Source organism: Acanthochromis polyacanthus, chromosome 4 (genome assembly GCF_021347895.1).
Source record: "Acanthochromis polyacanthus isolate Apoly-LR-REF ecotype Palm Island chromosome 4, KAUST_Apoly_ChrSc, whole genome shotgun sequence".
NCBI lineage: Eukaryota > Metazoa > Chordata > Actinopteri > Pomacentridae > Acanthochromis > Acanthochromis polyacanthus.
This window is the reverse complement of record NC_067116.1, coordinates 21,893,953-21,919,902: the sequence shown is the minus strand read 5'-3', so window position 1 is coordinate 21,919,902 and position 25,950 is coordinate 21,893,953. Positions and strand designations below refer to the sequence as shown.

Below are 25,950 nucleotides of genomic sequence, written 5' to 3'. Positions count from 1 at the left end.
ATGACGGCCTGCTTGGAAGAGCACTTTTCTAGATGTAATCAACTTTTAAATTCATCAATCCAAAGTTCTCATATGTTGACACATATTCTCACATCATGAAATGTAGATATTTCAAATCGAAGGAAATTGGCTTCAGGGACTTACTTGCTCGCACTGTCCAGCTCATCATCATCGAGCCCGTAGCCCAGATCTCGAGGGCCCATGCTCATGGGAGACTTGTTGAAGTTCTGCTGTTAATGAGAACAACAAAGCAAGTGGATGCAGTTAGACACTTAGAATAACACGATAAAACAATAAAAGTGGACCCGAGGGGGTTTCAGCATCTCAGCTTAATAATATAGGACTCCTGATAAGCACGGACTCTGGAGGGAATATGGTGTTTTGCTGAGGTGTAGCTTTTCATAAAACTACGACTCAGGATTCCAACTGAAGAAATAAAAAAGAAAAAAAGATGTGGGTCTGTGTCTGGTGGGTCCCCATAAGACAGGACTAATAGCTTGTTTTAATGAGCCTGGACCCTGAGGGTGGAGACTAAATTTGTCAAATTTGGGTCTCGGGATAAAAATCTTTAAGATCCCCTGCAGTATTTTATCAAACTCGCCATTATTTGGGAACTGCGAGGTGCTTGAGAGTTAAAATATGGATGCCTACATTAATCATTTGCATACTTTGCACCAGCGCATGTGATTGTATTTGTCACTGCAGAGCGTTGAATGATCAGCGTGTACTGTAGTTGTCTGACACAGTGGGTTTAATAAGCCACCTGTGTACCGTGTTTAATGGGAGGGTTAAGGAAGAGACAGAAGCTTTACAGAGCAGGGCAGGACTCTCCCCATGGGAGCCCAAATCTGCCCCAGGCCACTTATTAACATGCCTTCCACTACGACGCACATGTTCCTCTCACTGTGTTCATGTTCACGGATGTTAACACTATCTCTCGTTTTCTAATTTACACTCTTTGCATTTACCTTTTTATATTTTACTGCTGACCTCCTGTGTCTATTTTTTTGGCAATATCTCTAATTGTACTTCTGTCTGTGTTTTTTAGACACAAACAAGCACTCATGGGGCTCAGTCAACATGATCTTACTGCTAACAATCAGTGTGTGCTGCCATTAGCGGGCACTGCAATGTTTCCCCTGATTTTTTCATGCTGGCGTGGCTCCACCTCTCCGTTTTCTGCACGTTTCTCTGTAAAGTCACGTTAGCCACATTATCACAGCTGATCACTGGCAAAGAGAATCTTTACAACCTTACAAGGAAGAGAGTTTAATAAGTAAAAACAGTTTTTCCGTGGTGGTTTTGGTAGAAAGAAAATACGAAAGGTGAACACGAGACCAAAGAATGAAAGAGGATGGTAATTAATGAAAAAAGGAAGGAAGGAAATGTAGAGAGGTGAGGAAAGATTCCTCAAAGCCCCAAAGAATGATGGGAATGGTGTGTGTGTGTGAGTGTGTGTGTGTGTGAGTGTGTAAGAGAGGTGAGGGGTGGGTTGGAGGGGGTCAGTATTGGAACCGTGAACCAAGCCGGTCTTGATTAGCCGACACAGTGCCAGCCAGACAGGCGGAATGTAACGTGTGGCTGGCCTGGCCTCATTTAAGGCCTGTGCTCGGCCACGAAAGACACACACACACACACTCAAATATACACACTCAGTCACATACGCACCCTATTACAAAAAAACACAAAGAGTTAAAGTGCCATTTTCTCCATAAAAGTCAGTGAAGGAGATGTGTGCAGTAGCCACTTAAGCCTCTCAGTCATCGGGCTAAACACGAACACATGTGGTGGCACTGCTGATTGGCCAAGCCGCTCCCCTTCCATGGTAGCTTGGAGCTATAATGAAAGAGATTTCAGAGGGGCTCAGGCCTGGGATCCCTAAACAGCCTTTAATGGATTCCTGTGTCAGGGCAGTAAATCTGGGGCCAGGCCGACATGCCAGCCAGCCAGAGCGGGCCAGCAGAGCGGAGATGCACCTGTGAGACACTTGGGGAGGGTCGGCTTTGGACAGAAATACTTGCACACAAACATAAGCATATGCGGTGTGTGTTCACGGCACATGTGGTTATTTAGACTGTTCATTTGTGCAGCGGGGCTGTGTTTAGGAAGGCAGGGCCTCTCTCTGCGTCTAGGTGTTTATTAAAGCAAGGTGAACCCAAACACAACCAGACACAGGTCATGAAGCCTGGCCCTCTGATCTCAGTTACAGCTTTGGTGCCGTCTACTCAAAGGAAGTTCCACAGGGAGCAGTAAATGGATGGTACCTCACTTCACGGCTTTATCAATTTGTCATTCCCTCTCTTCACTGTGACCCTTTAGCGCAACAGTTAAGATTAAACTATTTACAACAACCAAGCATTTTACGACAAATTTGGCGCAGGAGTCGGTTTGTCGCACTTTTCAAAAACAGCCAACATATTGCATTCATTTTACTGGTAATCAGATACAAAGTGCGCCTTTGCCAGTTACTTCATCATAATATTACTGCTTCTCTAGAGCTGTCAAAACCAACGACAGCAGAGAAATCTGAGATCTAAAATTAGTTGCACTGTATGTCAATGTAAACAACAACACAAATATAGAGACATTCACAATGAGATATTCTCAACCAGTGCAAACAGGTCTCCTGTTAAAGCTGTGACAGCTCTGTCACCATCCCATATCTCCCCAGGCCTGACAGGACAGTGGAAAGCATGAAATTGGAGAACAACAGATTATCATACTGCTCCTTCATTAGCTTCTCGCTGTCGACTAATGGGAAGCTGAAAGGTGAAAATGAAAAAGTGATTCTCGCTCCATGCCTCCCCGTCTCTCATTTTCTGCCTCCATCACTCTGCTGTCAGTGACAGATGTCACCATTTCTATCTGTGTGGCTCTCCATTCGTTCCTCTTCACCTCGTCGCCATGACTGAGACTGTACAGAGTGCAGACAGTGAGAGAGTCGGGAGGAAACAGGAGTCATGAAAATAATAAAAATTGTCACGTTATTCCTGTAAAACTAACTCGATCCAGGATTTTGAAGATGCAGAGAAACATCTTGTGTTTATTAAAAACCGAAAAGTTTTAACATCTCATGCAAACTGAAGAGGGGAACACACTATTATTTTTTTACATTTTTTTTGTCTTTTTATGAGTTTGATTTGTGTCTTTGAGAAGCTGGCTAAAGAACAAAAAGGATCTGCCTTAATTCAGTTAAAGCTTTAGATGTGTAAAAACATCAACTACGAGGGCAAATGAATGTAGAACTGTAGACACGACTGAGCTGTCCTTCACTTGAACCTTTTACACTCTGGCTCTCCTGGTGTGATAAACAAAGGTGTGAAATACATGTTAGAAAACATCTTCAGATTAGATTAGCTTAAAAAAATCATTTAATTTCTGTGGTTATGAGGGGAAAATAGTGATCACCATCCATTTTAGTAGCTGTATTTGGAGAAACAAACTTTCCACCCCTCTTGTCTTCCTTCCCTGCATGACCATTTAGTTGGAACAGCTATGCCTCTCTGTGACTGGGCCAAATGCTAGTGGACTTTAATAGCTGGTCTTACATTATACATTTCATATGGTATTTCTGAGTGGGCTCTGATCTCACAGCTTGGCAGAGAACGTAAAGAGATGCCGGTAAAATGCAAACAAACCTTGGGGAGAAGCAAAGCCTTCGCAGAAGTACGGCCAAGTCTGTGTCTGCCTGTTTAAGAGCTGCTCCCTCAAAAGGAGGGGGAAAGCGTTTGAGGAGAGATCTACTGCTCCTCTGTCCAACTGGCTGTTGCTGAAAGCCTGCTTCCTTTCCGCTTAAAACAGGAGCCATATAAAAGAAGGAGAATGTGCATTATGCTCATTCTGTCAGAGCAAACCAAACTCATCCAGTAAAATCACCAGGTGTCTTTCTGTGAATGGGTGGGGTGCAGTACTTTGAAGCTGCCAGGAGATGGCACTTTGGTTTCAGCCAAGAGGTCGGTTGATCTCTGAAGAGGGGAGAAACTAAGCGAAGTGGAGAGTACAAATGCATACAAATAACCATGAAAACACTCACGCAGCAATGGACAGAGCCAGCACACTTAAAGTACCCTGTGACGCATGCTAACTATCGACCTAACAGCATTTATCCACAATATTGTTCTTACTATGAACATTATTACCATTATGAGCTATATTGTACTTAAATACGCATCAAAAATGGAATTAATGAGTTATGTCAAACACACTCTATAATCTACAGTTCATTGATATACTAATACACAAAGTATCCATATTGTCCACATTAAAGCATTTTAAATGATATACTGAACATTATAAACTCATAATGTCTATGTAATATTATGAGCTAACATGTATTTATAATGCCATCGCATTATAAATTCACGTTAGCATAAAAATGTTCAGAGAGAAATGATTCATCTTGAATTTATCAAGACGATAACGTGCATTTCTCCCAATATAATACACTTCACGAGTCGTGTCAACAGTGTACATGTGTGTCCGCTGGCCATGAATACATGAACTCCCTCCTGCTGCTGCAGCACAAACACTCACCCCAAACCGCAGCCTTTACTTAGGTATCCATGTGACTTTGTTCCTCTGTTTCATATCTGTGTTGTCTCCCTGTTTCCCCTCAACCTGAGCTGTTTTCCAGGCTGGCAACTCTCCTGCCTCACCAGGTGAAGAGTCCAGAGCCTGGGGCTGAGCCCGGCCACAAGCCTGCTGGCTGTCATTGTCCATAACACTGTCCCAACCTCTGCTCTCCTCTGCGCTCTTAACAGCTGTCATTCTGTTGCCTCCAACCTGAGGCAAACTGCTAAAAGCATGCGTGTTTGCGTGCACACCGAGCACACACTCAAATCCACCTTTATGCACTAAAGGGTCGAGGTACAGACTTTCTTTTCTATTTTGCAGATGCTTACAGCACAATAACACAGAAACACACACACACTAAATCTTAAACAGAATCTGCCGCTCACACACAAAACCATACAGGAGCCAGAACAATGGTTGTTTGTTGTATCAGACAAGAAGTCAGCAGTCCAATTCAGTCTTGTTTTTGTCAAACGAAAGGATTACTCCTACATTCTTAATCAACACGCTCACCAAACACTACAAATCACCCACATCGCCGGATACAGCTGAAATATGAATGCATATGACAGCAGCATCTCCACTTTGGTACATGTGTTGGCTGATCAAATAGAATGTGAATTTCAAAACTCTGATTATTTTTGCTATGATTAATTAAAGGAGCCTCTCCAGGATCATTCATTTCATTTCAAGGACACACATAGAGATGTTTGTTTAAAAAAAAAAAAGGATGAACGATAAAAATGTATCAGGCTTTTTCTGTCATACATGAGTGTGGAATGTCTCTAATCAAATCACATTCTTGGTGCGTCTGACAACAGCATTTCTGGATTTATCCAACAGGTGAATGAGACTCTGTTGGTCACTTGGTTAAAGGTATTGACACATGTAAATATCTACATATTTCTATAACTGAAGATACAACTAAAAATATGTAATTTGGTGGAGGTGCAAATCTGATAAATACCTTAATACTGACTGCATGAGGAGTTTTTGTTGATCGTTTTTAGTGTCATGCTGATTCCACTTGTTGGTCAAAAAAGTAAATTAATGATATTGAGTGTAGCCGTTTTACAAAATCTACATGAAACTTTAAAAAAAAATTTCATTTTATTAAATAGTTGCTAGATTTATAAACTCAAACTTTATTTATTTATTAATTTATTTACAGATTTCCTTTTTCAACAAAAAGCATCGTTCCTGAACCAAAAGTTTCTTTTTCTGTTGAATTTAGCTTCCTTTTTTTATTTTGAGTTTCTGAATACAACTGCCAGTTTATTAGGTACATCAAACTGAAATTAATGCAGCAAATCCCACCTTCATTATAGTCATAATGTTCGTTTTTAAATGAAACTAATTGAAAGCAGTTATTGTGCTGCTGTGTTGAATTTTACTGCCTAACAATGAGAGGTGTCTCCAATATTTACTCAAGCCCAGCTGATCTAATTGGTGTGCAATATCAGCTCAAGAAAAGCAATACTCCTTTTCTTATTTTAGGCGAATTAGGTGAGCAATATTTTTAATATTAAAAATTCAAGACTGCCATTGCAAGGTTGAGGCAAGTTTTGTATTTGTGGACAGAGACCAGATCTTGCAGGTTCGTCCACAGAGACGGGCTGGGACGTTTTATTTAAAAATGATGAGTAAAGAATAAGGTAGGGCAGCCAAGCAATAGGAAGCTGTGTGTGGGCACGGGCAATAGGGGAGGTATGTGGATAAAGGTGCCTTTTGTATTTTTTTTTTTTCATTTTACTTAACCTTTACTTAACCGGTTAAGTCCCATTGAGATCAATTTCTCGTGCAAGGAACACCTGGTCAAGACAGTTGTGGGCAGAACAACAGCATCAACATTTTATAGGAAGCAGGCTGAGAAAAAAGGCGCAAAGAATGAAAAGAGTAAAAACAATAGGTATGTTTTCTCCAACTGAAATGTAAATGTGCAATAAACAATCAGGTGAAAGTAAATATAATGCTAGCATACAGAGCAGCTATTCCAAAAAAACATCAAGAAGGAGTCTATTTTATTATGTACTTGCTAAATAGTCTTGCTGGGGTATTTTATAAACAAAAACAGTCTTCCTGAAACAAGAATCCATATTTTGTGAGTGTGTGAATGATTTTTTTTCCTCCTGTTTTGAGTTTCTAAGTCATTTCCCTTGTTTTGTGGGGGATAAAAAAAATTAACATCACTATCCTGAAAACCAACAAAAAACTGCAAGCATTTACAATTTACGACAATTTCCAATCAAATGTTTTGAAGACTTTCAGTCTTTTTGGGGTTGCTGCACACTGAAAGGCCATAAATTATAAAGACTTTCTTGGCTCCTCATTTTCAGTCTCAGTTGACAGAGAAGAATCTTGGGTCATCAAACTTTAGACACCAAACCCAAGAGAGTCTGCAAAGGGCTTCAATATGTACGGTTTAGAGTAATATACTGACAGGGTATTATATGCTATGGTGTAATTATAAAATAAACTATCTAGGTCTGAACTATGAGCAATAATGAAAAACCAGAACAATGGCTAAAGAGAAGCTGATTGACTCTATATAAACACACACACACACACACAAAAGCAGTGCTGTGGGACATGCTATCCTGTGTCCTGTGTGTCCCTCCTTCAGTGGTCTCCAGGGACCCGTTACTGTGGCAATGAGCAGGCCTCAATGGCATGAGCAGGGGTGTGAGTGTATGTATATCCTGCATAAAGTGTGTGTGCGCGGTGCACATCAGCTGCATGTTAACTGTTAATCTGTGTGTGCGCTGGCCCGTCTTTGTGTGCGCGCTGGGGGGAGGGTGTCCGAGGAGGCCTTTAGAAAAGCCCTAATTGCCGTTCCTCTCCTCTCCCCGGCCGTCACACCTTCCTCTGCGCTACGACTTTCCAGCCTCATCACACACACAGGGAACACAACGCTAATTAGAGACAGCACAACCTCTCCTAATCACACTCTTACATGACTGTGACCAAAATGTCACTGTGTGCATGCCGGCATGTTTTTGTGTGTGTGTGTGTTTTTTTTTTTCTTATGCAGAATTGGGAGTCCACTTTAGCAAGAGGTGGAAAGGCTCCAGCTGGGACTGCAGAGGTTTACTGTATATATGAGGTGGGAGACATAACTCGGATCCCTGAGGCTGTATGCATTTCCATTTACGCTACACAACAGTGTCTTATAATTAAACTATAAAAACATTCTGAACTCTCCACAAATATTATTGATGAATGTGTGTTTTATGAGCTCGCACATCACATGCCAGCTCTGCACACAACAAAGAAAAAACCTGCTATCCACTTATGGTGCACAAGCAAATTCTTCAGAGGAAGTGCTGACCAGCAGATGAGTTGCTTCGACTGTCCGCGCTGTTCAGAGGAAAATACTGAATGTACAACATGAGTGTGTTGAAAAGAAAAAATGCTTATCATTACATTTGGCACCCTGACAAACTACTGTACTTCCAAGAGCTGCTACAAGAGAAGAGAGAGGGGAGAGAGATAGGGGGAGGTGGGGGAGAAAAGGGAGAAAGACGGGATGGGATGGAGATAAAAAGATCTGGGGATAGAAAAAGGAGGGGGGGAAATGAGAAGAAGCAATAAGAACAAAAAATGGACAGAAAAGAGTACAGAAGTGGAAGACTGAATCAGTGTCGGTCAAGTGAAAAGTGAGCTCTGGTATGATCAGTCAGTGTAAATGTAGTTAACTCATTTACTGATGTGCATCTGTGGGTGTGTATATGTGTGTGTGTGTGTGTGTGTGTGTGTGTGTGTGTGTGTGTGTGTGTGTGTGTGTGTGTGTGTGTGTGTGTGTGTATCATACCCGTCTCATCTTCTGCAGTCTCCTTGGAGACAAGCTCTTGGTGCTGGTGGGAGACCCTGCACAGACCATCATCCCCTCCTCCTCTTCTTCCTGAGAGAGAAGATGAACATAAATCTTTGAGTTTCTGTGTTATAAATGACTCAACCTGACTAAAGTATGTGTTATCTGAAGGATAACATTTATATCTACATTCATGGAAAAGAAACACACCACACATTCAATAACTTATAACAACGTCAAGGGTTTTGTCCAGTTTGCTGCCGTTTTTCACAAACACAAAACTACAGGGTAAAAGATCAGTCTCCTGGAGGTCTGCAATTTTTGTATTTTCAACAAATCTCATTATCGTCTCTTATTATTTGTCTAGTCATAGCAGCGTATCCCTCAGTGTCATCGAGCTCTATTGTTAAAACGGTTTGTAAAAGTGAGCCACACAGTTTGATTTGGTGACACTTTCACTCAAATGAACATGGCTGCTGCAGTTAATCGGGAGTCAATCCTCCTGCTGCAGAAAATATTAACTAACCAAATCAGTTGCACAAAATAGTCACCAGCAAATGCAGTATATGTTCCTATTTAAATACATTTCGATAAAAAACTACAGCACACAGTGGCTTTTTTGTCCTCAGAGGCAAAAACATGGGAGTAAAGACTAGAGACAAAATATTGCATTCAGAGATTTTGTGAGATTTTCAACAGTAAAATATAGAGATATAGAGATTTTTTCTATCAAGTTATGACAAAAAGAACCATGCTAATCATCTCTGATCAGTTTGATTTCAATATTTTTGTCCCTTTACATTTATCAAATTATCAGTCTGCAGCAGGCAGCAACAAAAACGCACTGCAGATCATGAGCTATCAGAGGATGATCTCTCATTTGAACAAACAGGAAATCTGTTTAACTTCAAAATCAAATAGAATTCTGCACCTCTGTTTGCCTCCTGTGTGTGTGTGTGTGTGTGTGTGTGTGTGTGTGTGTGTGTGTGTGTGTGTGTGTGTGTGTGTGTGTTTGTGTGCGGATACACAGTGCAGAACAGAGTGCATGCTTCTTGTTCATCATCAGTGCCCTCTCTCCTCAGTTTCCCACTGACAGATCAAACTGCTATTGCCTTTTCAAATCCATCAGGCTTATGGAAACATACACCTCGTTACATTAGCTTTGAGGAAATCACAGGCTCACTGATGAAATATGCAGACAATAAAAGAGAAAGAAGGGTCGGGGCTCGGATGACATGACAGGCCATAGCCAGAGGGGCGCTGGTTAAAAATGTACAGCCCTGAACAAAGCGCTAAGCAGGCTTCAACAGTCATTAAAAGGCCCCTACGTCAGAATCACACGCTACATGTAAAGCAGCCTTCCTGTCTGTTTCTATGAGGGAGGCATGTGTCTGTCTGTGAGCCTCAGAACCGAATTATGTGTACGTGTGTGTGTGTGTGTGTGTGTGTGTGTGTGTGTGTGTGTGTGTGTGTGTGTGTGTGTTTGCAAGCCTCTCAGAGCACGCGAGTCAGAGAGGTGTGAAGGTTCACGAAGCTCACCCTTGCTTTAAGTCTGCCCTTAATGTCCCGGATGCCCCTCTTGGCGTGAACCTTGGCCTAGGAGGGAAAACAACACACACACAGACACGCACACACACAGATTACTAATCAAAACATGTTGCATTAACATTCTGTTCCGGCTTCATGTAACATCAAGAAATGCTTTGATCCCAGTGGCAAAAACACGGAGACAAAAGGCTGGATAAGAGAGCCTCGCACACTAACAGGAGGCGATAACATGAAAGGGCACCCTGACCACCTATTGTACGGCACATAACCACACGGCACTGCTCATCAAACATTCACTAGGCGGGAACAATCTCCCATTAGCTCAGCAGCCAATTACAACAGACAGGTTTTTAGAGGTAATTTTCATGTATTCAATTAATTCAAGCAAAAATGATGAGCATTCTCCAAATAAGCCACTAAATGTCATCTGAGGTCTACTTCTACATTTCTTTTTACCAGGAAAGAAAACAATGAATTAGGCTTTAAGCATTTTAAGGAGTTCTGTAATTTAAAATACCTTTGTGACAGCTGTGTTGAAGAGGGCTCCTCCTCTCTGGAAAGGACACAGAACACTGTTTGTTAGTCACTTAGAGGCGCATTGGGAAACATATTTTTTCCTTTTTTTGATAGAACAATGGGTGGTCTGGCCAGTTGGGTTTCGGATTATGAATCCACTGCTCAGGAAGTAAGTGTGTTAAGCATTAAGCTACTGGGTTCCCCCAAGTTTCGACTAATATGCAAACATTCAAACAAATCTTTCTTTTAGGTTAAGTATTGCTATACAGATGAAAACAGCGCTGGGTAATGATGCTTTTGTTGTTGACATTTACTGCAATGCTCTCTTTAAATTGCCCTATTAACAGTTCAGAGCAAGCTAAAACTAAAATCTAACAAAAACTGACATTTAACAGTATTTGAACAGACTGTTGCCTCATTTATAGCATAGCAGGTGGGCACATGCATTGCTTTCCTGATCAGATTTTGCACCAAGTTACACAACAACGTACAGAATTTTTATCAATACTTAATCAGTCCCCACAGGAATCATTTTCAAAGCACAACCACGGCTCTGCAGCTTGCTAATGGTTTTATAATACAACTTCAGTAAAAAGTGGTGACACCAGACAAAGTATCACATCACCGAGTCGTGATAAATTGCGCGATTCACAGCATTCAGGTTTTTATTTAGAAGCAGCCTAAAACAGTGATGGAAGGGACTGTATGTGATTGATTTCTACTTTGAGCTGTGCAGACTGACATTATGGTGCCCAATATCTCTCTGTGCCTTTCTTCTTTTCTCTCTTCGAGTTGCTGCTTCTCTCTTTTGGCGTCTCACTCCCTTTCTCTCTGTTTGGTCTTTAGTGTAAGCACAAAGCATCAGCTAAATGGCTAAACAGAGTAAATGGCAGACAGCGTTTCAGAAGTTGGCAGAGGGAGAGGAGGAGAGGGGCCGAGGTGAAGGCCCCTCTTATAGATCCCTGTCAGTCAGGAAATGTGAACTTTAACAAACCTTTGAAGAGCACTCTAGAGAACTAATTCAGCCTTAGCTGACGGCGTGGGGAGAGAGGGAGGGAGAGGGAGAGATACTCAGTGAGAGAGAGGGAGAGAGAGAGAGTGGTGGGGGCTATGACAGAGATGAAGAAAAGGGAGAGAGATAAAGACAGATAGATAAGGGAAGAAAAGGAGAGGAGGAAAGAGCCGGAGAGAGATGAAGGAGGGAGAGACGTATGTTCTTGGGTTGGTTCACGCTTGTGTTTGCTGCCAGATCAACATGTCATGTCGGAGGACGTCTTGTCACGTCAAATCACTTCTGTCTCCCTCCCTGTCTGTCTCCACTGTCCTGCTGCACGCGCCGCTTCACACCAAACTGCACTCGAGCCGGATCTGTACATCCAGGCAGCGCCTTCATTCCAAAGGCAACACCAAGACTTCAAACACTGAGTCGTGTCAATCATGCTTTCAATTAAATATAACTCAAGAAAAAAAATGACTGGTAAATAAAACCAAAAAAAAAAAGAAAAAAAAAGAGACCATTGATAAAAGCTGTGATAAACAAGACATCCTGTGAATACCTTTACAGTGTGCATCCACTGCTGGTACGACCTTGAATTACCTGAAAGGATGAAGAAAAGATAGGAAATATGAATTAATCATTTTGCACTCAGTAGTTCAGTATTAACAATGTGATGCCGAGACAACTAAATATTACACTGTGATATTTGATAGTCTCATAACGAGACGCACATTTGCACATTATTGCATTTATTTTAAGTTATATTTACATATAAATAGTGACGATACAGACTGACTGAACTGTGGTTGATATAAAGCATAAAACAGACAAAAATAAAGACCTACAATGCTCATTGTCTTTGATATTATTTCCTCTCCAGCTACTTTTTAGCAAAAAGTTGCAAAGTACAATATGTTGTGCCTTTTATATCCCCTGTGTCCTCAGTAAGAGTATTTTACCGTTTGTGGTAAAATGGAATTTTAAAAAATGGATTTGTGAGGATTGTTTTACAGTGAAGATTTTTTTGGGATTGCTCTTAAATGTTTAAAGATCAGGACTAATAAGCAAAATGATATGGTGGATATTCAGCTGCAGCACTGGGATGGCACTGCTTGTTTTCTTGCCAACTAAAACCTGAGGTGTTATGATCAAAACAACCTAATTTGTCTGAGCTCTCCTGTGGGATTCACACAAACTTCCGATGTCTCGTTCAGAAGAAGCTCAATTCCTTTGTCAAGCTACTTTTGCTCAAATCAATTAGATTTACATCTGATATAAGTTCCAATGAGGATTTGTGCTACAAATACCACACAATATATTAACAGGATACAGGTCAAATATGAAAAAATTACCAATTAAACCTAAGAGGCTGAGCTTTACACTGATTTATGCAACCATGAATTAAATCCTACATACATTATATTCATATTTCAAGGCCTTTATGTTTATTGTAGCTGTGTACTCAAAGAGAAGATTTTTTGTTTTTAGCTGCTCAAGATTGCTGCAGTACAGTAGAAAATCTAGAACCTGTTTAATCAATTTCTCATCAGTTTTGCGCATTTACTGCTTTACAAGTTTAAGACAGAGCTGTATTTTATGTGGCCATTGAAGGGGCTTTAAAATCTCCTCTTTTTATTTTAACAACTTCAAAGGTTTCTCCTTGGTCTGTTCACTGTTTTTCACATTTATCACAGCACAACAGCTTCTGTGTGTTGCATTAAATATGCCAAGTAAATATAATGCAACTACTTGATAGACAAGACTAGCACTACTCACTTCCACAGAAGCCCCCCTCTGTGATCTCTTCTTCAAACACGTCGGTGAAGCCGCGGCCTGCGTTCAATTTGGCCAGCCGTCCGTCGATGAACTACAACCATAAATTACAACATGCTTATTAAAGAAGGGAGGTGGTGGGGGATGTGGACACAGATACATGCACATACACACAGATTCAAAACAGTCCAGCCGCAGAGGGGTGTTATTAATCCTACCTGACGGAAACTACATCCCAAGATTAGGTGGGCTGCAGGTAATAGGGATTTGGTAATGTGGAGCAGGTGAGGGATTAGAGCAGCAGACTACATGCTGCACACTGTCTGAGACATGAGGAAGTTTCATTTCCTCCCTTTATAACATGGAGCGCATAAAACTCCGTCTCATAAATATGGACTTAACAGCCAAGACAGCTACACATTTCATGAGTGCAGTCACAAATGCACATAAATATGTTACGCAACCATAAGCAAGCACAAACATTGACAAACGCATAACTCAACATGTGAGAGTAAAAGCAGGGACAAGATGAGGGGAAATGAAATTACATTTTCAATCAAAGTCCTTTGTTCTCATAGTTTTACTCATAGCAGTTTACATGGTTAGTTATGTGACCCTTGTTTGTCATTTTAGAGAGAAAAAAGCCATCTCTCTAAAACACTGATTACTAAGAAAATCTTTGAATTTCACCAAAACAATTATGGCATTGTAGATCACTCAGTCACACACAGAGCACTGTTTTCCATTAAGCAAATGCAACCACAATGACCCCAAGCTGCTGTTCGTTTCCTGTCCCATTGCTTATAATATCAGCAAATCTCTGCATTGTGACATTATCAGGGTCATTTCGGTGAGTTTCTCCCACTGTGCGACTGTAATAACCAAGTTTTGTAAAAGGCAGAAAAGCTGACATGCTATAGGCTTGATTTACTTTTGTTTTTTTGGGTCTGGCAGTTTCTAATCATTTTCAGCCTTAAACTGAAATATTTTCAACATATTTAAAGTTTTGTCGCGTGAACTTAGGAAAAAGTATGTAACAATCTGCACTTGTGTAATTCAACATAATTAGTGTCAATACATAGACATTTATTGACTGATGATTCCATTAATTAGTAATCAACACCTCCTACTGTTCAAGCATTCTTTTACATTTTTTAATAGCAACAACAAAGCCAAACTATGTATGTGAATGTAAATGCTTGAGTGCAACATATTGTCCAATATTTGTTTTTAAACTGCAACAGTCCTACTCACACCACTGTAAGTGTGTCCAAAGTGTAACAACAATATATGTTGCTCTTGGGTGCAGGTCCTCAGGGACAGCCTGCTAACTAGCGACCGACACGGCCACCCGCTCCTCTGGTCAGAAGAGCTGGAAACTCATCATTAGATCATTTTAATGAGAGGTGAGACTGCAGGTTCCAGCCACTGCTCAGCTACATGGCTGGCCCAATTAGTGCAGATAATCAACCCAAATCATCACCTAGCCAAAGCCTCCACTTATGCCCCCCTCAGCCCTCCCCCAGCCAGATTACCTGCCTCACTGTGGGCCTTAATTAGACATTACTCAACAATGGCAGACTGTGATCACCACACTCTGACACACACGCAAACCAACACTTTAAAAAAAAAAAAAAAAACGCTCACTCGGGTACACGTGCAAGCTCATGAGCACGTACACAAACACATGAACAAAAGACGAGGGCTCATTTTCTTTGTTTTGAGAGCGAGACCACAAAAAATAAGAGGGAGAAAAACTCAGTTGGAAACAGCAAACAATGTGATTCCGCTCCAAATCAGGGAAGCGTCATTTAAATGGAAAACTGGACATAAATGATAGAATGAAAAAGCATTAAGATTTTCTTGAAATCTGTAAATATCTACATCATCTACATTTGTGAAAACTGCCAAGCCACACTTGAGATAATCCTGTTCTATTATTTTTGCATTTACATGTCTTGTTGTTTCTTGTTGTCGATGCAGCCATTACAGGGGAAGATTTTCCCCTTCTGGCCACCAGACTGACTCATTCAAAGGTCGATCACAATGGTTCAAGTTTAAACTCAGCAACTGTAGAGTCAGAAATTAATATTAGGATTCTACTCATTTACTGACATATAGATGGAGAGGCTACAGGAAGTGCAATTAAACCCTTATTTGTGACTTCTACTCAACGTACTTCTAATGTTCCTGCAGGGACGCTTTCAAGGTCGGATTTTGGTTTAAAGCTTGCCTCCATCTTTGAAGGTTACTCAAGCAAGGAAATCCAGATTTGGATTGAATGTTGGGGCAACAATTAGCACTGATTTACATGCTGGGATACATGTCAATCATGCACATGAAACACTATTCTCAAATGTCCACAAAGACACATGTTAGAAGATGTAAAGTTAGATAAACAATAATTAGATCTGCACAGTAAGAGCTTTTTTGGAGCAAACATCCACTATCCACTTGTAGTGCAACATGTTCATCTAATAGTCTTTATTGCTGCTACAACAACATTTAGATTCCAGTTTACTCCAAAAAGAATGGCGGATGGGTATTTATCAAATGGATATATATATATATATATATATATATATATACATAAATCTGGCAGTAAATAAAAGTGCAGAGCTTAGTTTTGTCATTAAATGGAAGAGAGCTCTATTACCCAGCCTGTGCTAACAAGATCCAAAGATCCACACACGACAATGTGAGTGTGCTTGCGAGTCTGTACGAGTGTAGGAGCTAAGGATGGTTGATAAGAAGCAGGTTAATGTTGACAGACTTTCCCCCGCATTCTTTCGGAAGATTTCTCCCACTTGTTCTGTTCTGAACAGAGACGGGCTGGTGGACTGAGCAGAGAGGAAAAAGTCTGGGAACAGAAGCATGTTAAAGGGTGAAACTGTGACATTTAAAAAGGTACGTAGCCTAAGTATCTATATATTATAGGGTTGGTTTAGTATCTTATTTATTGATGGACGAGTTTAAATCACGTTTGTTTCTGCTTTTGGTCACATGTCACTCAAATCCATTCATTTGATTAGATAAGATTTATGATATGACCTGAATTTCCCTTCGGGGATGAATAAAGTGATTCTATTCTATGTGTGAATTAGACAAATACAAAAATTGAGCATCATCTATTAAAAGGTCCTTTTACATTTAAGTAATTTAGTAGGTGTGAGTATCCAAAACCGTTAACTGTAAGATATTTGTTGTAATACAGTTATTAGAAGCCACTGTTGGCCCTGGATGTCATGTTGTGTCCACTCAACCATTTAGCTGCCGTAGTTTTAATAATGTGCTGGTGAATTTGCATGAACAACTTCATGTTGCTCAACTTATGAGACTGTCACTTGTGGCTGACTATGGAACAAAAGAGGTGCTTTACTGGGAAGGAAAACACCCAAATCACGAAATAAAGTGCATGTAGAAAAGCAATTTCCTGCTGAGATGGTAACACCTCAAACTCAGGTAACACCTCCGCATTATGCACATGTGGTTCAGCACGTGTGCAGTGTGTGTTGTGGTCTACCAAGTCTAATAATATGGTTTACATTTTGGAAGTTTAACCTCGTATTGTTGACATAAAGCTGGCAGTGTAAAATCACACACTTTGGCCATTGTTTTCAAATGAATACATACTATAGGCCTGATTTAAATATCATACTGTTTCATTCTAGCCGAGCACTGAGGACGGGCTGCTTGATAATTGAGCAACCCAACCTGTTTGTTTACTCTAACCGAGCTCAAAAATGGTCGCTCTGATGCCCCGTGGTTCCCCTCTGTCAACAATCCCACTGGGACTTAAGCATAAACTGTTCACTTCAACTGGAGAATAGGGAAAACAAACAAGAAAGGAAAATAATTAATTAAATTAAAGTTTTAAAAAGACTGTAATCCCTGCTCAATGCAACATTTGTGGTTTTTAAATCTATTTTTTGGATAAGAATATATATAGCAGTCCCAGTTGAAACCCTCACGATATGCGGCTGTTCATGTTGTTTTTTTAATTAGAGGAAATACTAAGAAGTCATCCTACACCTGATCAAGGTTTAATCATGTGACCAAATACACATATTGGATTAAGATGAATAATGGGGCAAAGGTTTGAAATATAATAACAGTTGGTATATAAAACATTCAACAACAAAACAATGAGCAGCAGTACTGGAAAAAATCCAAGTCTGGCATCTCCAGTCCCAGAGCGCGTACTTATCCATATAAAAATTAATGTGTGCGTGCGTGTGGCCATGCAAGCCGAGCAGTGTTTGTGAGCGGATGTGGGTCATGGCCGGAGCAGCACTCGGGCGAACCACTGGCCTCTCTCACTTTAGTAGAGAGAGGAGTGGAGGAGATAAGCTCACCCCATCCCCTGTGCTGGAGAGGAGGAGGAGATAAGGGCCTGTTTCCCAATGCTACCGCTGAGGCAGGAGCCAGCCGGGAGGATGCTTTGAACTGCTGCTCGCTATCTGCTCTGCCTGGGAAAATTATAAACGGAGTGTCCAGAGAAACAAAAGGCTGATTGAGGGGCTGCTGTGTTGTACTCTCGGGGGTAAATCACACCACTATCATGGGTCAGAGAGCACAAAGAAAAATTCAAGGGGTGAGAGGAAATTTTCTTCGGAGCCAGAGGTGTCTTTCCACTCCGCTCTGGCTCTGCTAAGTTTAGTATTACTGAAGGGATTTGGGGGGAAAACATATTAAGAATACATGAGTGATTTTTAAGGGAAACCACACATGAATAAAGGATACCTGCTCACGCTCAGACACAAACACACAGCACATAAATACACATATCACCACAGCAGAGTTTACAATATCTGCCAGCGGTGAATATTCAATTTTTGCAGGAGCAAGTTAAAATTCTGCCTCCATTTTTTGCTTACAGATATGTTGAAGACAGAATCTAAAATTGATGTGGTCTTGCACAGTCAATAGGCAGTCAACATTTCTGACTTATCACGGTTTTGTTTGTAACCCAGATAAAATTGAACAAACACAGAAAAATTAAGTTGTTCATTCAGTGATAAGCACAGAGAACTGTTTCTCGGGGTCAATAACCATCTAAAATCCCAGGCCCCTCTCTTCCGCATTCCTCTGCGCTCTGAACAACCACACTGTTGATACTAAATGCTAACTTTACAGAGCTGACAGTTCACTGAGCGCAAGTGAAGCTGAGACAACTTTCATCTGTTAAAAAAAAAAAAAAAAAAGAAGAAGACTTTCACACTTCTGAATAAAAAACAGCAAGAAAAATCAACTGATGCTGATGGAAGAGCACCTTTTTCTGTTTGTGTTTGCCTCTAGTTTACTAGTTAGAACTGTGCATCAGTCAGGGTGCTCATATGTGCCATATGGGCTGATGATTGTGGATCCCCTTTTTATATAGAAGACAAACTTAAAGGGGAACTTCATTTTTTTTTTTCAACCTGGGGTCTGTTTTCATATGTCATTTCCACAGACTGTATATAAAGTGGATGTAGCATCTGGCTCCAAATTTGAAGCCCACCCGGAAGTGTCAAAAACTTGCAATATCACGCCGTCCGCTAGGGCTGGCTCCAAAAAGCTTTTGCTCCATAGACCCCAATTCATTTTTGGAAAAAATAAAATTTGATAGACTGATTTTCTACAGCTCAGTATTTTTTTCCCGTTAGTCTTCATGGTCAAAATGAGAGATCAGGTGGCCGATCTTAAAATAAATCAATACTGAATTTTAAATAAATCGTTAAAGTTGGCGGAGCCAGGGGGCGTGGCTATACTTGATAGACAGCAACAGAAGCCTCTGCGGTAAAATGTGGGCGGGATAAGAGAGGCTTCAGCCAATCCTGCCCCTAGTTGCTCTCCGGTCCAGCCTGTTTGATGACGCTTTTTACGTCACTGGCTCCAAAAAATCCAAAACGGCGACCAGGAAATAGCAAAATCCAGACTTCATTTTCTCTGCGTTGAAACCAACGGGTGACGTCATGGTTAGTTCATGCCTGGTCATTTCATACATGTGAGTGATGGAGAAATGAATTTTCGACATAGCTCCAGTATTTAGCCAGGCAGGCAGCTTCGCAGCTCAGCTAGCAGCTCAGCTAGCGAAAAGTATGGGGCAACTTGTCCCCCCGCGTCAAAGTCCGCCCTAACGTGCTTTTTTCCCCTCACTGACCGGCTCAGATAGTCTCAACGAGTGTCCCACAACATACTAGAGATGAGAAGTGAACAAAAACCTCATCATTACTTGGCGATCGCTATCGTGCCAAAACACCGGTGGTGGAAACAGCTGTTCCGAAATCGCGTGAGACTATCCGAGCTGGTCAGTGTGGGGGGAAAAAGCACGTTAGGGCGGACTTTGACACGGGGGGGCAAGTTGCCCCATACTTTTCGCTAGCTGAGCTGCTAAGCTGCCTGCCTGGCTAAATACTGGAGCTATGTCGAAAATTCATTTCTCTATCACTCACATGTATGAAATGACATATGGAAACAGACCCCAGGTTGAAAAAAACCGAAGTTCCCCTTTAATGTAATATCAACAAGCATTTTTTTTTTTTTACTGGTTATAACATGTAACATCAGTAATGGGTAACAGAAACACACATACAGCTGTTTGTACCTGTTTGAAGAGCTGCAGGTTGACGGCCATGGACAAGAAGTTCTTCATGGTGCTCGAGCGATGGTTCACAAAGCTCTCTTCACAGAATGTGATCGGCTCTCCCTGCAAAGTCCACAGAGATATTATTGGCAAAAGAAAGAAAAACAATTAATACTATTTCATTTTGGCTCACTTTCGCTCAGATAGGAGTCACAGGAAGAAAGGCAGGTGCCTTGGCAAGCAGGGGGTCTACAGTAAACAATGTTTCTAATTTGATTCATGGGGCTAAGAAATCCACAGAATGTGTACTATGGTTACACGCCGTAAAAAGTCTTCTCTAACCAAGGAGTATTTCAACTGATTTCTTCATTAGTGAGCAAAGACAAACAGAAAACTAGTCTGAAAGTGAGGCAGGAAGGAGAGAGGAAGGAAGAAGAACAAGGAGGAAGAAGCTATAAATGAGAAAAAAACGAAAACAGTCTCTGTTAAAACAGATCCCCTGGCAGCGCGCACATGATCTCCCCCGGACCAGAAGACAGTGTCCCAGTAAACTCCCCGCTACTCCACATGAACACATTATCACATTATTACTATTTCTTACATCATGTCTGTTGGGCTGTGAGCTATAGACATGGAGGATGACAACAGAAACACTGCAGGCCAATCACACGCTGCCCCACGGTCATTTCCAATTCATGTTTTCTCATAATTAACATAATTCTCACATATTTCAATGATGCTCCAAATTCTTCTGAAGTAAAACAATGTGCTTTGTCTGTTCCAGGCCATGAGCGCAGTGTGGCACATAAAAACAACTCAACAACACTGGAGACTAACCCCATTTTTTCAGGGATGGGCGGATGATACCGGTGGCCCAAATTACATCACAGCAATGCAGCTCCACTTACATCACTAAAAGTTTTTAAGGCGTATTCTCTCGTATAAAGTTGAGTTGAAAGCAGCCTCACTTGTTTAATCAGCTTTGGTAGCTCCAGCCTCAGACCACTCTGAGGCTAACAAAACCGAATAGCATACTGAATAGCTAACTGCTACTGAAAAACTTTCCAAGTATACAGTACTCTGTATCCTGCAAAATCCTTTGGTTCACACAGGCCTGCACTGAATGACAATCACAACTGGTGGTGGATCCTCACTACGATACTACTGAACAGGACTAAAGGAACAGACCAACCATATTCTTTCCAAACAGGGTAATTAGAACATCCGGACTAAGCAGACAAAACAAAGTCTTTAGTGTATATAGCCAATAAAGTTGCCTGAAAATGTCCTATTTATTAAAAAAAACACTGGGCAGGGCTGGTACTGTAACTGCTTGAAAGGAAAAGGCCATCTTATTTCTCCGGAGTATAAACATTTTATTATAGTTTTTTTGAAAAGTGTAATAAGGGTTTAAGGATGAGTCATTTTACAGTAAATGTAGAGCGATGAATGATGCACTGCTTGTTAACTTCCACCAAGGCTGCTGCAATTCATGTGGTTAAGCTCATTCATACATTCAGCACTAAAAATGTATTTGTAAGGACTTGATTTTATCACATTATTTACACATGACGCATACTGGACCGTCCTCCATATACAGCATGTAAGCTGGAAACTAATCTTGTAGCAGATTGAACCACTTATTGAGTTTAATAATTAAACAGAATATTATTGTTAGTTGTTTTTTTATTTGAATGGCAAGGATTGGTGTCTGTAAATTCAAGAGTAGCCTTCATCATGTGTCACTTTTAAATGCTTTACTTATATAGGACAATTGCTTCACGTGTCCGTTTCTTTTTGTATTTTGTGCTTGTGCATGCTAATGTTGGATTAAATCTGCTTTATTGTTTTTGTGAAAAAAAAAAAAAATTAGGTCACTTCCACAAAACAAACTGTACCTTTACATAGACCTGAACATTCTTTGAAAAAAAATGAATCTTTCTGCAATTTGTACTGATAAGGGTTTTCATGTCTAGAATAGTCCTTGGTACTTTGAAATCTGTGATGACACCTCAGTCACACTCACCCAGCGTTTTCACATCTGCTTGTATGGCCTGAACTGGATTCAAGTCTATTAGGTAGAACTTTACCTTCTAATTCTGCTCCCAAATAGCTGAGAGCACAGAGCCATGAAATGTGCACACGCACCTATCCAACTTGGCTTCATCAGTGGTGGTAAAAATTAATTTGAAATGTTATTTCAGGTTCTTTTGTCAGACGTGTGTCGTATACTGAGATGTTGAGAAACACCTGGGGGAACATCGACGCGAGCTGAAATTGATGACCTAAGAAATGCCGGTATAATCAGCTGATTGCTTTTCAACTCATTATCATTTTCCAGTTTTGTTTCATTTACAACTCAGCAAGACTCCCTCTCAGTATCCACACCCCTCCTTCTGTCGAGGCATATGGGTCTGTGAACCACAGAGAGCAGCTCAGCTCTGTCAAGGAACATCTTTTCTTCAGCTTAGAACAATGAGCAGCTCAGTCATATTCCACAAACGCTAGAACGCAAAGAATATCGTCAGTATCTTCATTAAATCCAAAGTGCAGCTCGTGTATGTTTGTGTGTTAGCATGTATGTTAACTCCAAGGCTTTTTATACAGACTGTCTAAGAGAAAACACGGTGGGAGCGTGAGTGAACTGAGAAATTACTGCATGTTGTGCTCACACACACAAACACACCAAGTCTCAGTACTTGTGTCAGAGGGGAGGCAGTTTGTTCATATACTGTCTGTATACAGAGAAAAGAGAGACAGCATCAATAATGTAGCATCTTGACTCCGGGAGTCCACAAAGTCCAATTAATCTCAAAGCCAAAGGAACAAAGGCTTCGCTATTTGACAAACAGGACATGGTGTAGTTTGCTCTGCTCTGACTCAGACTTGATAAGCAGAAAAGATCTAGAAATGAAATGTTAGGGGGGCTTAGTAAAGGAGAGTTAAACACCAAAGGTGGCTAAAAGGGATCTTCAAAGGGAACGTCCTGACTCTTTTCAGCTCCTCTGACATTTCACTGCCTCAGACAGGCCCACCTTAGCTCTGCGCTCCGACTGAAAACACACCTTTTACCTTCAGTCAAAACTGCCCCAGTCTAAACACACGCTCCGTTCATCCAAACTAAGGCTGCTACAATGTGCTGCACATTCAGAGGAGAAAAACATATTACCAGCCGTGAATACTTCTGCTTACGAATACTGTCTGTGGCCTCACAGGTTTTAATAGAGGTTTGGTTGTGATTTATGCACAGTCAAAACAATTATAAGTCCATATGGAAATTGGCCTTTTCCACTGTAATTAAAAAAATTACCGATAATAAAACTTCTACAAGAAAACATACCCATTTGATGTGGCTCAGTTGGAAACAAAGACTCATCTCAGCTTCAATTTACATTAAAATGAATTCTTCCACAGGAAAAGGGCTGCAGTTAGGAACCCACGATGTCTGACAGTAAAGAACCTCTTCATTGGTCAGTACTTGCTTATGTGAATTATGAGTGCCTTATTTTGGCACGCCATTGTTTTATATTATGAACTTCAACCTCGATTTTATAGCATCATTTATGTTTTATATATGTGAGCATGAAATCGATCATGCAGCACATGCGTAGAAAGAAGCAGAACAAACAGCAGTTTCTCCAAGGATGAATGTTCTGACCTAGAAGCAAATGAAGTATCAGTAAGTGAATATTTATGAATATGGCGTTTTAATATTATTGTACAGCGGTACAAGCTGTACAATTTAATGGGCATGTGAACTCTGTAAGAACTACATACTATAATTACTTTAAACATTTGGCAAAGATATTCATTTTCATTGGAATACCCAGTGAGCATTGTTGATTTTTAAACATTCCCTTTTAACATCATTTGAATTCACTTGTCTTTAGGACTGAAGACAGATTTAGAGGAGAAGCTGAGTGAGTCAGGCTATAACATATAGAAATAAATAATAATGAGCAATAATTTGCTATTTTTACCTGTGAAACTAATGCCAATAGCTCAACCCTAAAGCAGGTGAAACTGAGATCTGTGGATATCTCAGAGATACATTTTAGGAGTGTAAATGCTCTAAGCAGCATGACCAAAAGTTCTTTCACCTCTTTTGTATTGATATGGCGATGATGGGAGTTCTAGAGATTGGTATGTGAAGAAGAGAACAAATCAAACCAAAACTACCTGGAAACTAGTAACTAAAGGAAAATAATCAAAATAAATTACACTAAACATTGTGCCTTACTCTGATTTTCAACAAGTTTATATTCCAAATATATCTTTTACAGTCACAAAGCCCTAACAGGATGGTGATTGGAGATTATTGGCAGTGGATCCTTACAGGTTTGTATCTGAGGGCATCCCGGTAGGAACCAAACAGAGCGGCCTGCGCTCTCAGGAAGGCCCTCGCCACGCCACTCCCTGTTGCCGTTGACTGCTTCTTCAGCTTGCTCTTCAGAGAGGACACCTGGTGGAAAACATAAAGAGAGAAAGAGATGGAGAGCAGAGAGGTGGGAAGGGGGGGGGCGATATGGAGGGGTAAAAGTTAAATTATCACCTCTGAAATTGGTGGAGGAAACAGCTAGCCCATTCTGGGTGTGAAGTATCACATTTGCAGGTCATCTCAAAAAAGGAAAGAAAAGAAAGGGAAAAGCTTCAGCCTTTCCTTCGAGCTTAACTGTTGTGCTGCTGGGAGCACCTGCTGCTTTGCTAATTGAGCAGAGCATGGGGGCGGCAAGAGGGAGGGGACAGCAGAGGAAATAGAAACTCGCATCCTTGCTCTTCCTCTCTCACCCTCTCTCCTCTCCATGCGCCCCCCCATCACCTTCATGCTTTTTTAATTTCTCTATCCATGCCATGATCTCCTCTTCTTCTTTCCAGTCCTCCTGTTTTCCCCTCCCCTCTTGGCTCTCCTGGACTCCCTCTAGAAAGGGATTCTTGACATAAAACGTCTTTAATTATTTTCCCCGCTCCTGGCTCTGTCTCCAGGACTCCAGGCGAGACTGGAGGAGCAGCAGGCCCAAGCTTGTTTTAGGATGACAAAAGATTCACCCTGGCCACCGGGCCCTGGGGAGCCTGGGAAGGAAGTTGTCAAGAGGCTCTCCTCACCTGCTCAGCAGTAGTCTGACTGTGTTGTGGCAGCGCGAGGAGGAGGCAGCGACGGTGAGGGACTGCTGCTCTCTGTGTGGGCTGTGCCAGCTTAGCACAAAAGCAGAACATTTGATTGGGTTGCACAGGAAGTCTAGATAGCTGTAATGCAGCCTGGTGTGGGCTGTTGGCAGTGACATGAGCTCGAATCACAGTCTTAAAAGAAAATAAGTTTAACTTTCAACTTCAATTAGTGAAAAAATTATCAATTGCAATTCCTAACTTTAAACTGTTTCATTCCATATTATATATTGCATAAAAAATAGACTCAGAATCATATAAAAAAATTCTACAATCAGTGCCTAATCTCTCTCCATGCAGCTGAATTCAATGCTAACAGCACAAATGAAAGCAACTCTTCTGCTTTCTTCACCAGTCTGCTGCCTCAACGTGGCGCAAGAACAGTGACAGCACAGCGGACGTGTGAAAAGCAAAAGTGTGTGTAAAACAACCTGGAACAGAGCAAATGAAGATTTCTGGTTAGCAGGTTAGCCCTCTTCGAGACCAACACTGCATTGCATATTTCACCACTCCGTTCAATCAGCTCCTAACACACTGCAACATGTGGACTCTGCGTTTTGTGTGTGTCAGGTGTTCCACTGTTAATTGTCTGACTTGTCCACCTCTTTAAAGCAACATCAAATATTTAGCACATTTTTCTGTATTATTAGGATTTGCAATTGGTACGAGCAGCATTTTCAAGCTGGAAGATAATGATGAAGTGATGAAAGCAGCAAAAAAAAAAGAAAAAAAAATGTGAGCTTCAGTCTACCATTTAAATGACCTCCGTTCTTCTGCGATGTGATAAAATTTTGATCGGGTCTATTTCGATCAGAGGTGGCCAGATATGTCACGCTGTGAAGCTGCAGTGTTGGAGCGATATTGCGGTCTGGCATGTGCAATTAGCCTATGTGGAAAACTTCAGGAAGGAGAAGCCAAGTGTGAGCAAACCAAAGCTCATACGGAGGACAGGCAGAGAGCAACAGAGAGGCAGAGAGAGAAAGAAAGAAGGCGAGACAGAGAGAG

At 41.1% G+C, this 25,950-nt stretch overlaps 1 protein-coding gene across 2 annotated transcripts in view; it reads right to left on the bottom strand.

The window, feature by feature from the left end:
* Positions 1–25,950, bottom strand: part of dennd1b (DENN/MADD domain containing 1B) — a 107,080-nt gene that overhangs the window by 6,377 nt on the left and 74,753 nt on the right. Inside the window, exons 13-20 of one of the 2 annotated variants that reach the window (XM_051946689.1) lie at positions 24,119–24,244; positions 19,804–19,905; positions 13,221–13,311; positions 12,004–12,044; positions 10,449–10,484; positions 9,923–9,979; positions 8,384–8,473; positions 145–227 (exon numbers count right to left, since the gene is read on the bottom strand). In XM_051946689.1, the coding sequence (XP_051802649.1) occupies positions 145–227; positions 8,384–8,473; positions 9,923–9,979; positions 10,449–10,484; positions 12,004–12,044; positions 13,221–13,311; positions 19,804–19,905; positions 24,119–24,244 (626 nt within the window). Of the gene's footprint in view, positions 1–144; positions 231–8,383; positions 8,474–9,922; positions 9,980–10,448; positions 10,485–12,003; positions 12,045–13,220; positions 13,312–19,803; positions 19,906–24,118; positions 24,245–25,950 lie in introns of both variants that reach the window. The other variant, XM_022209179.2, reaches the window with a different exon arrangement.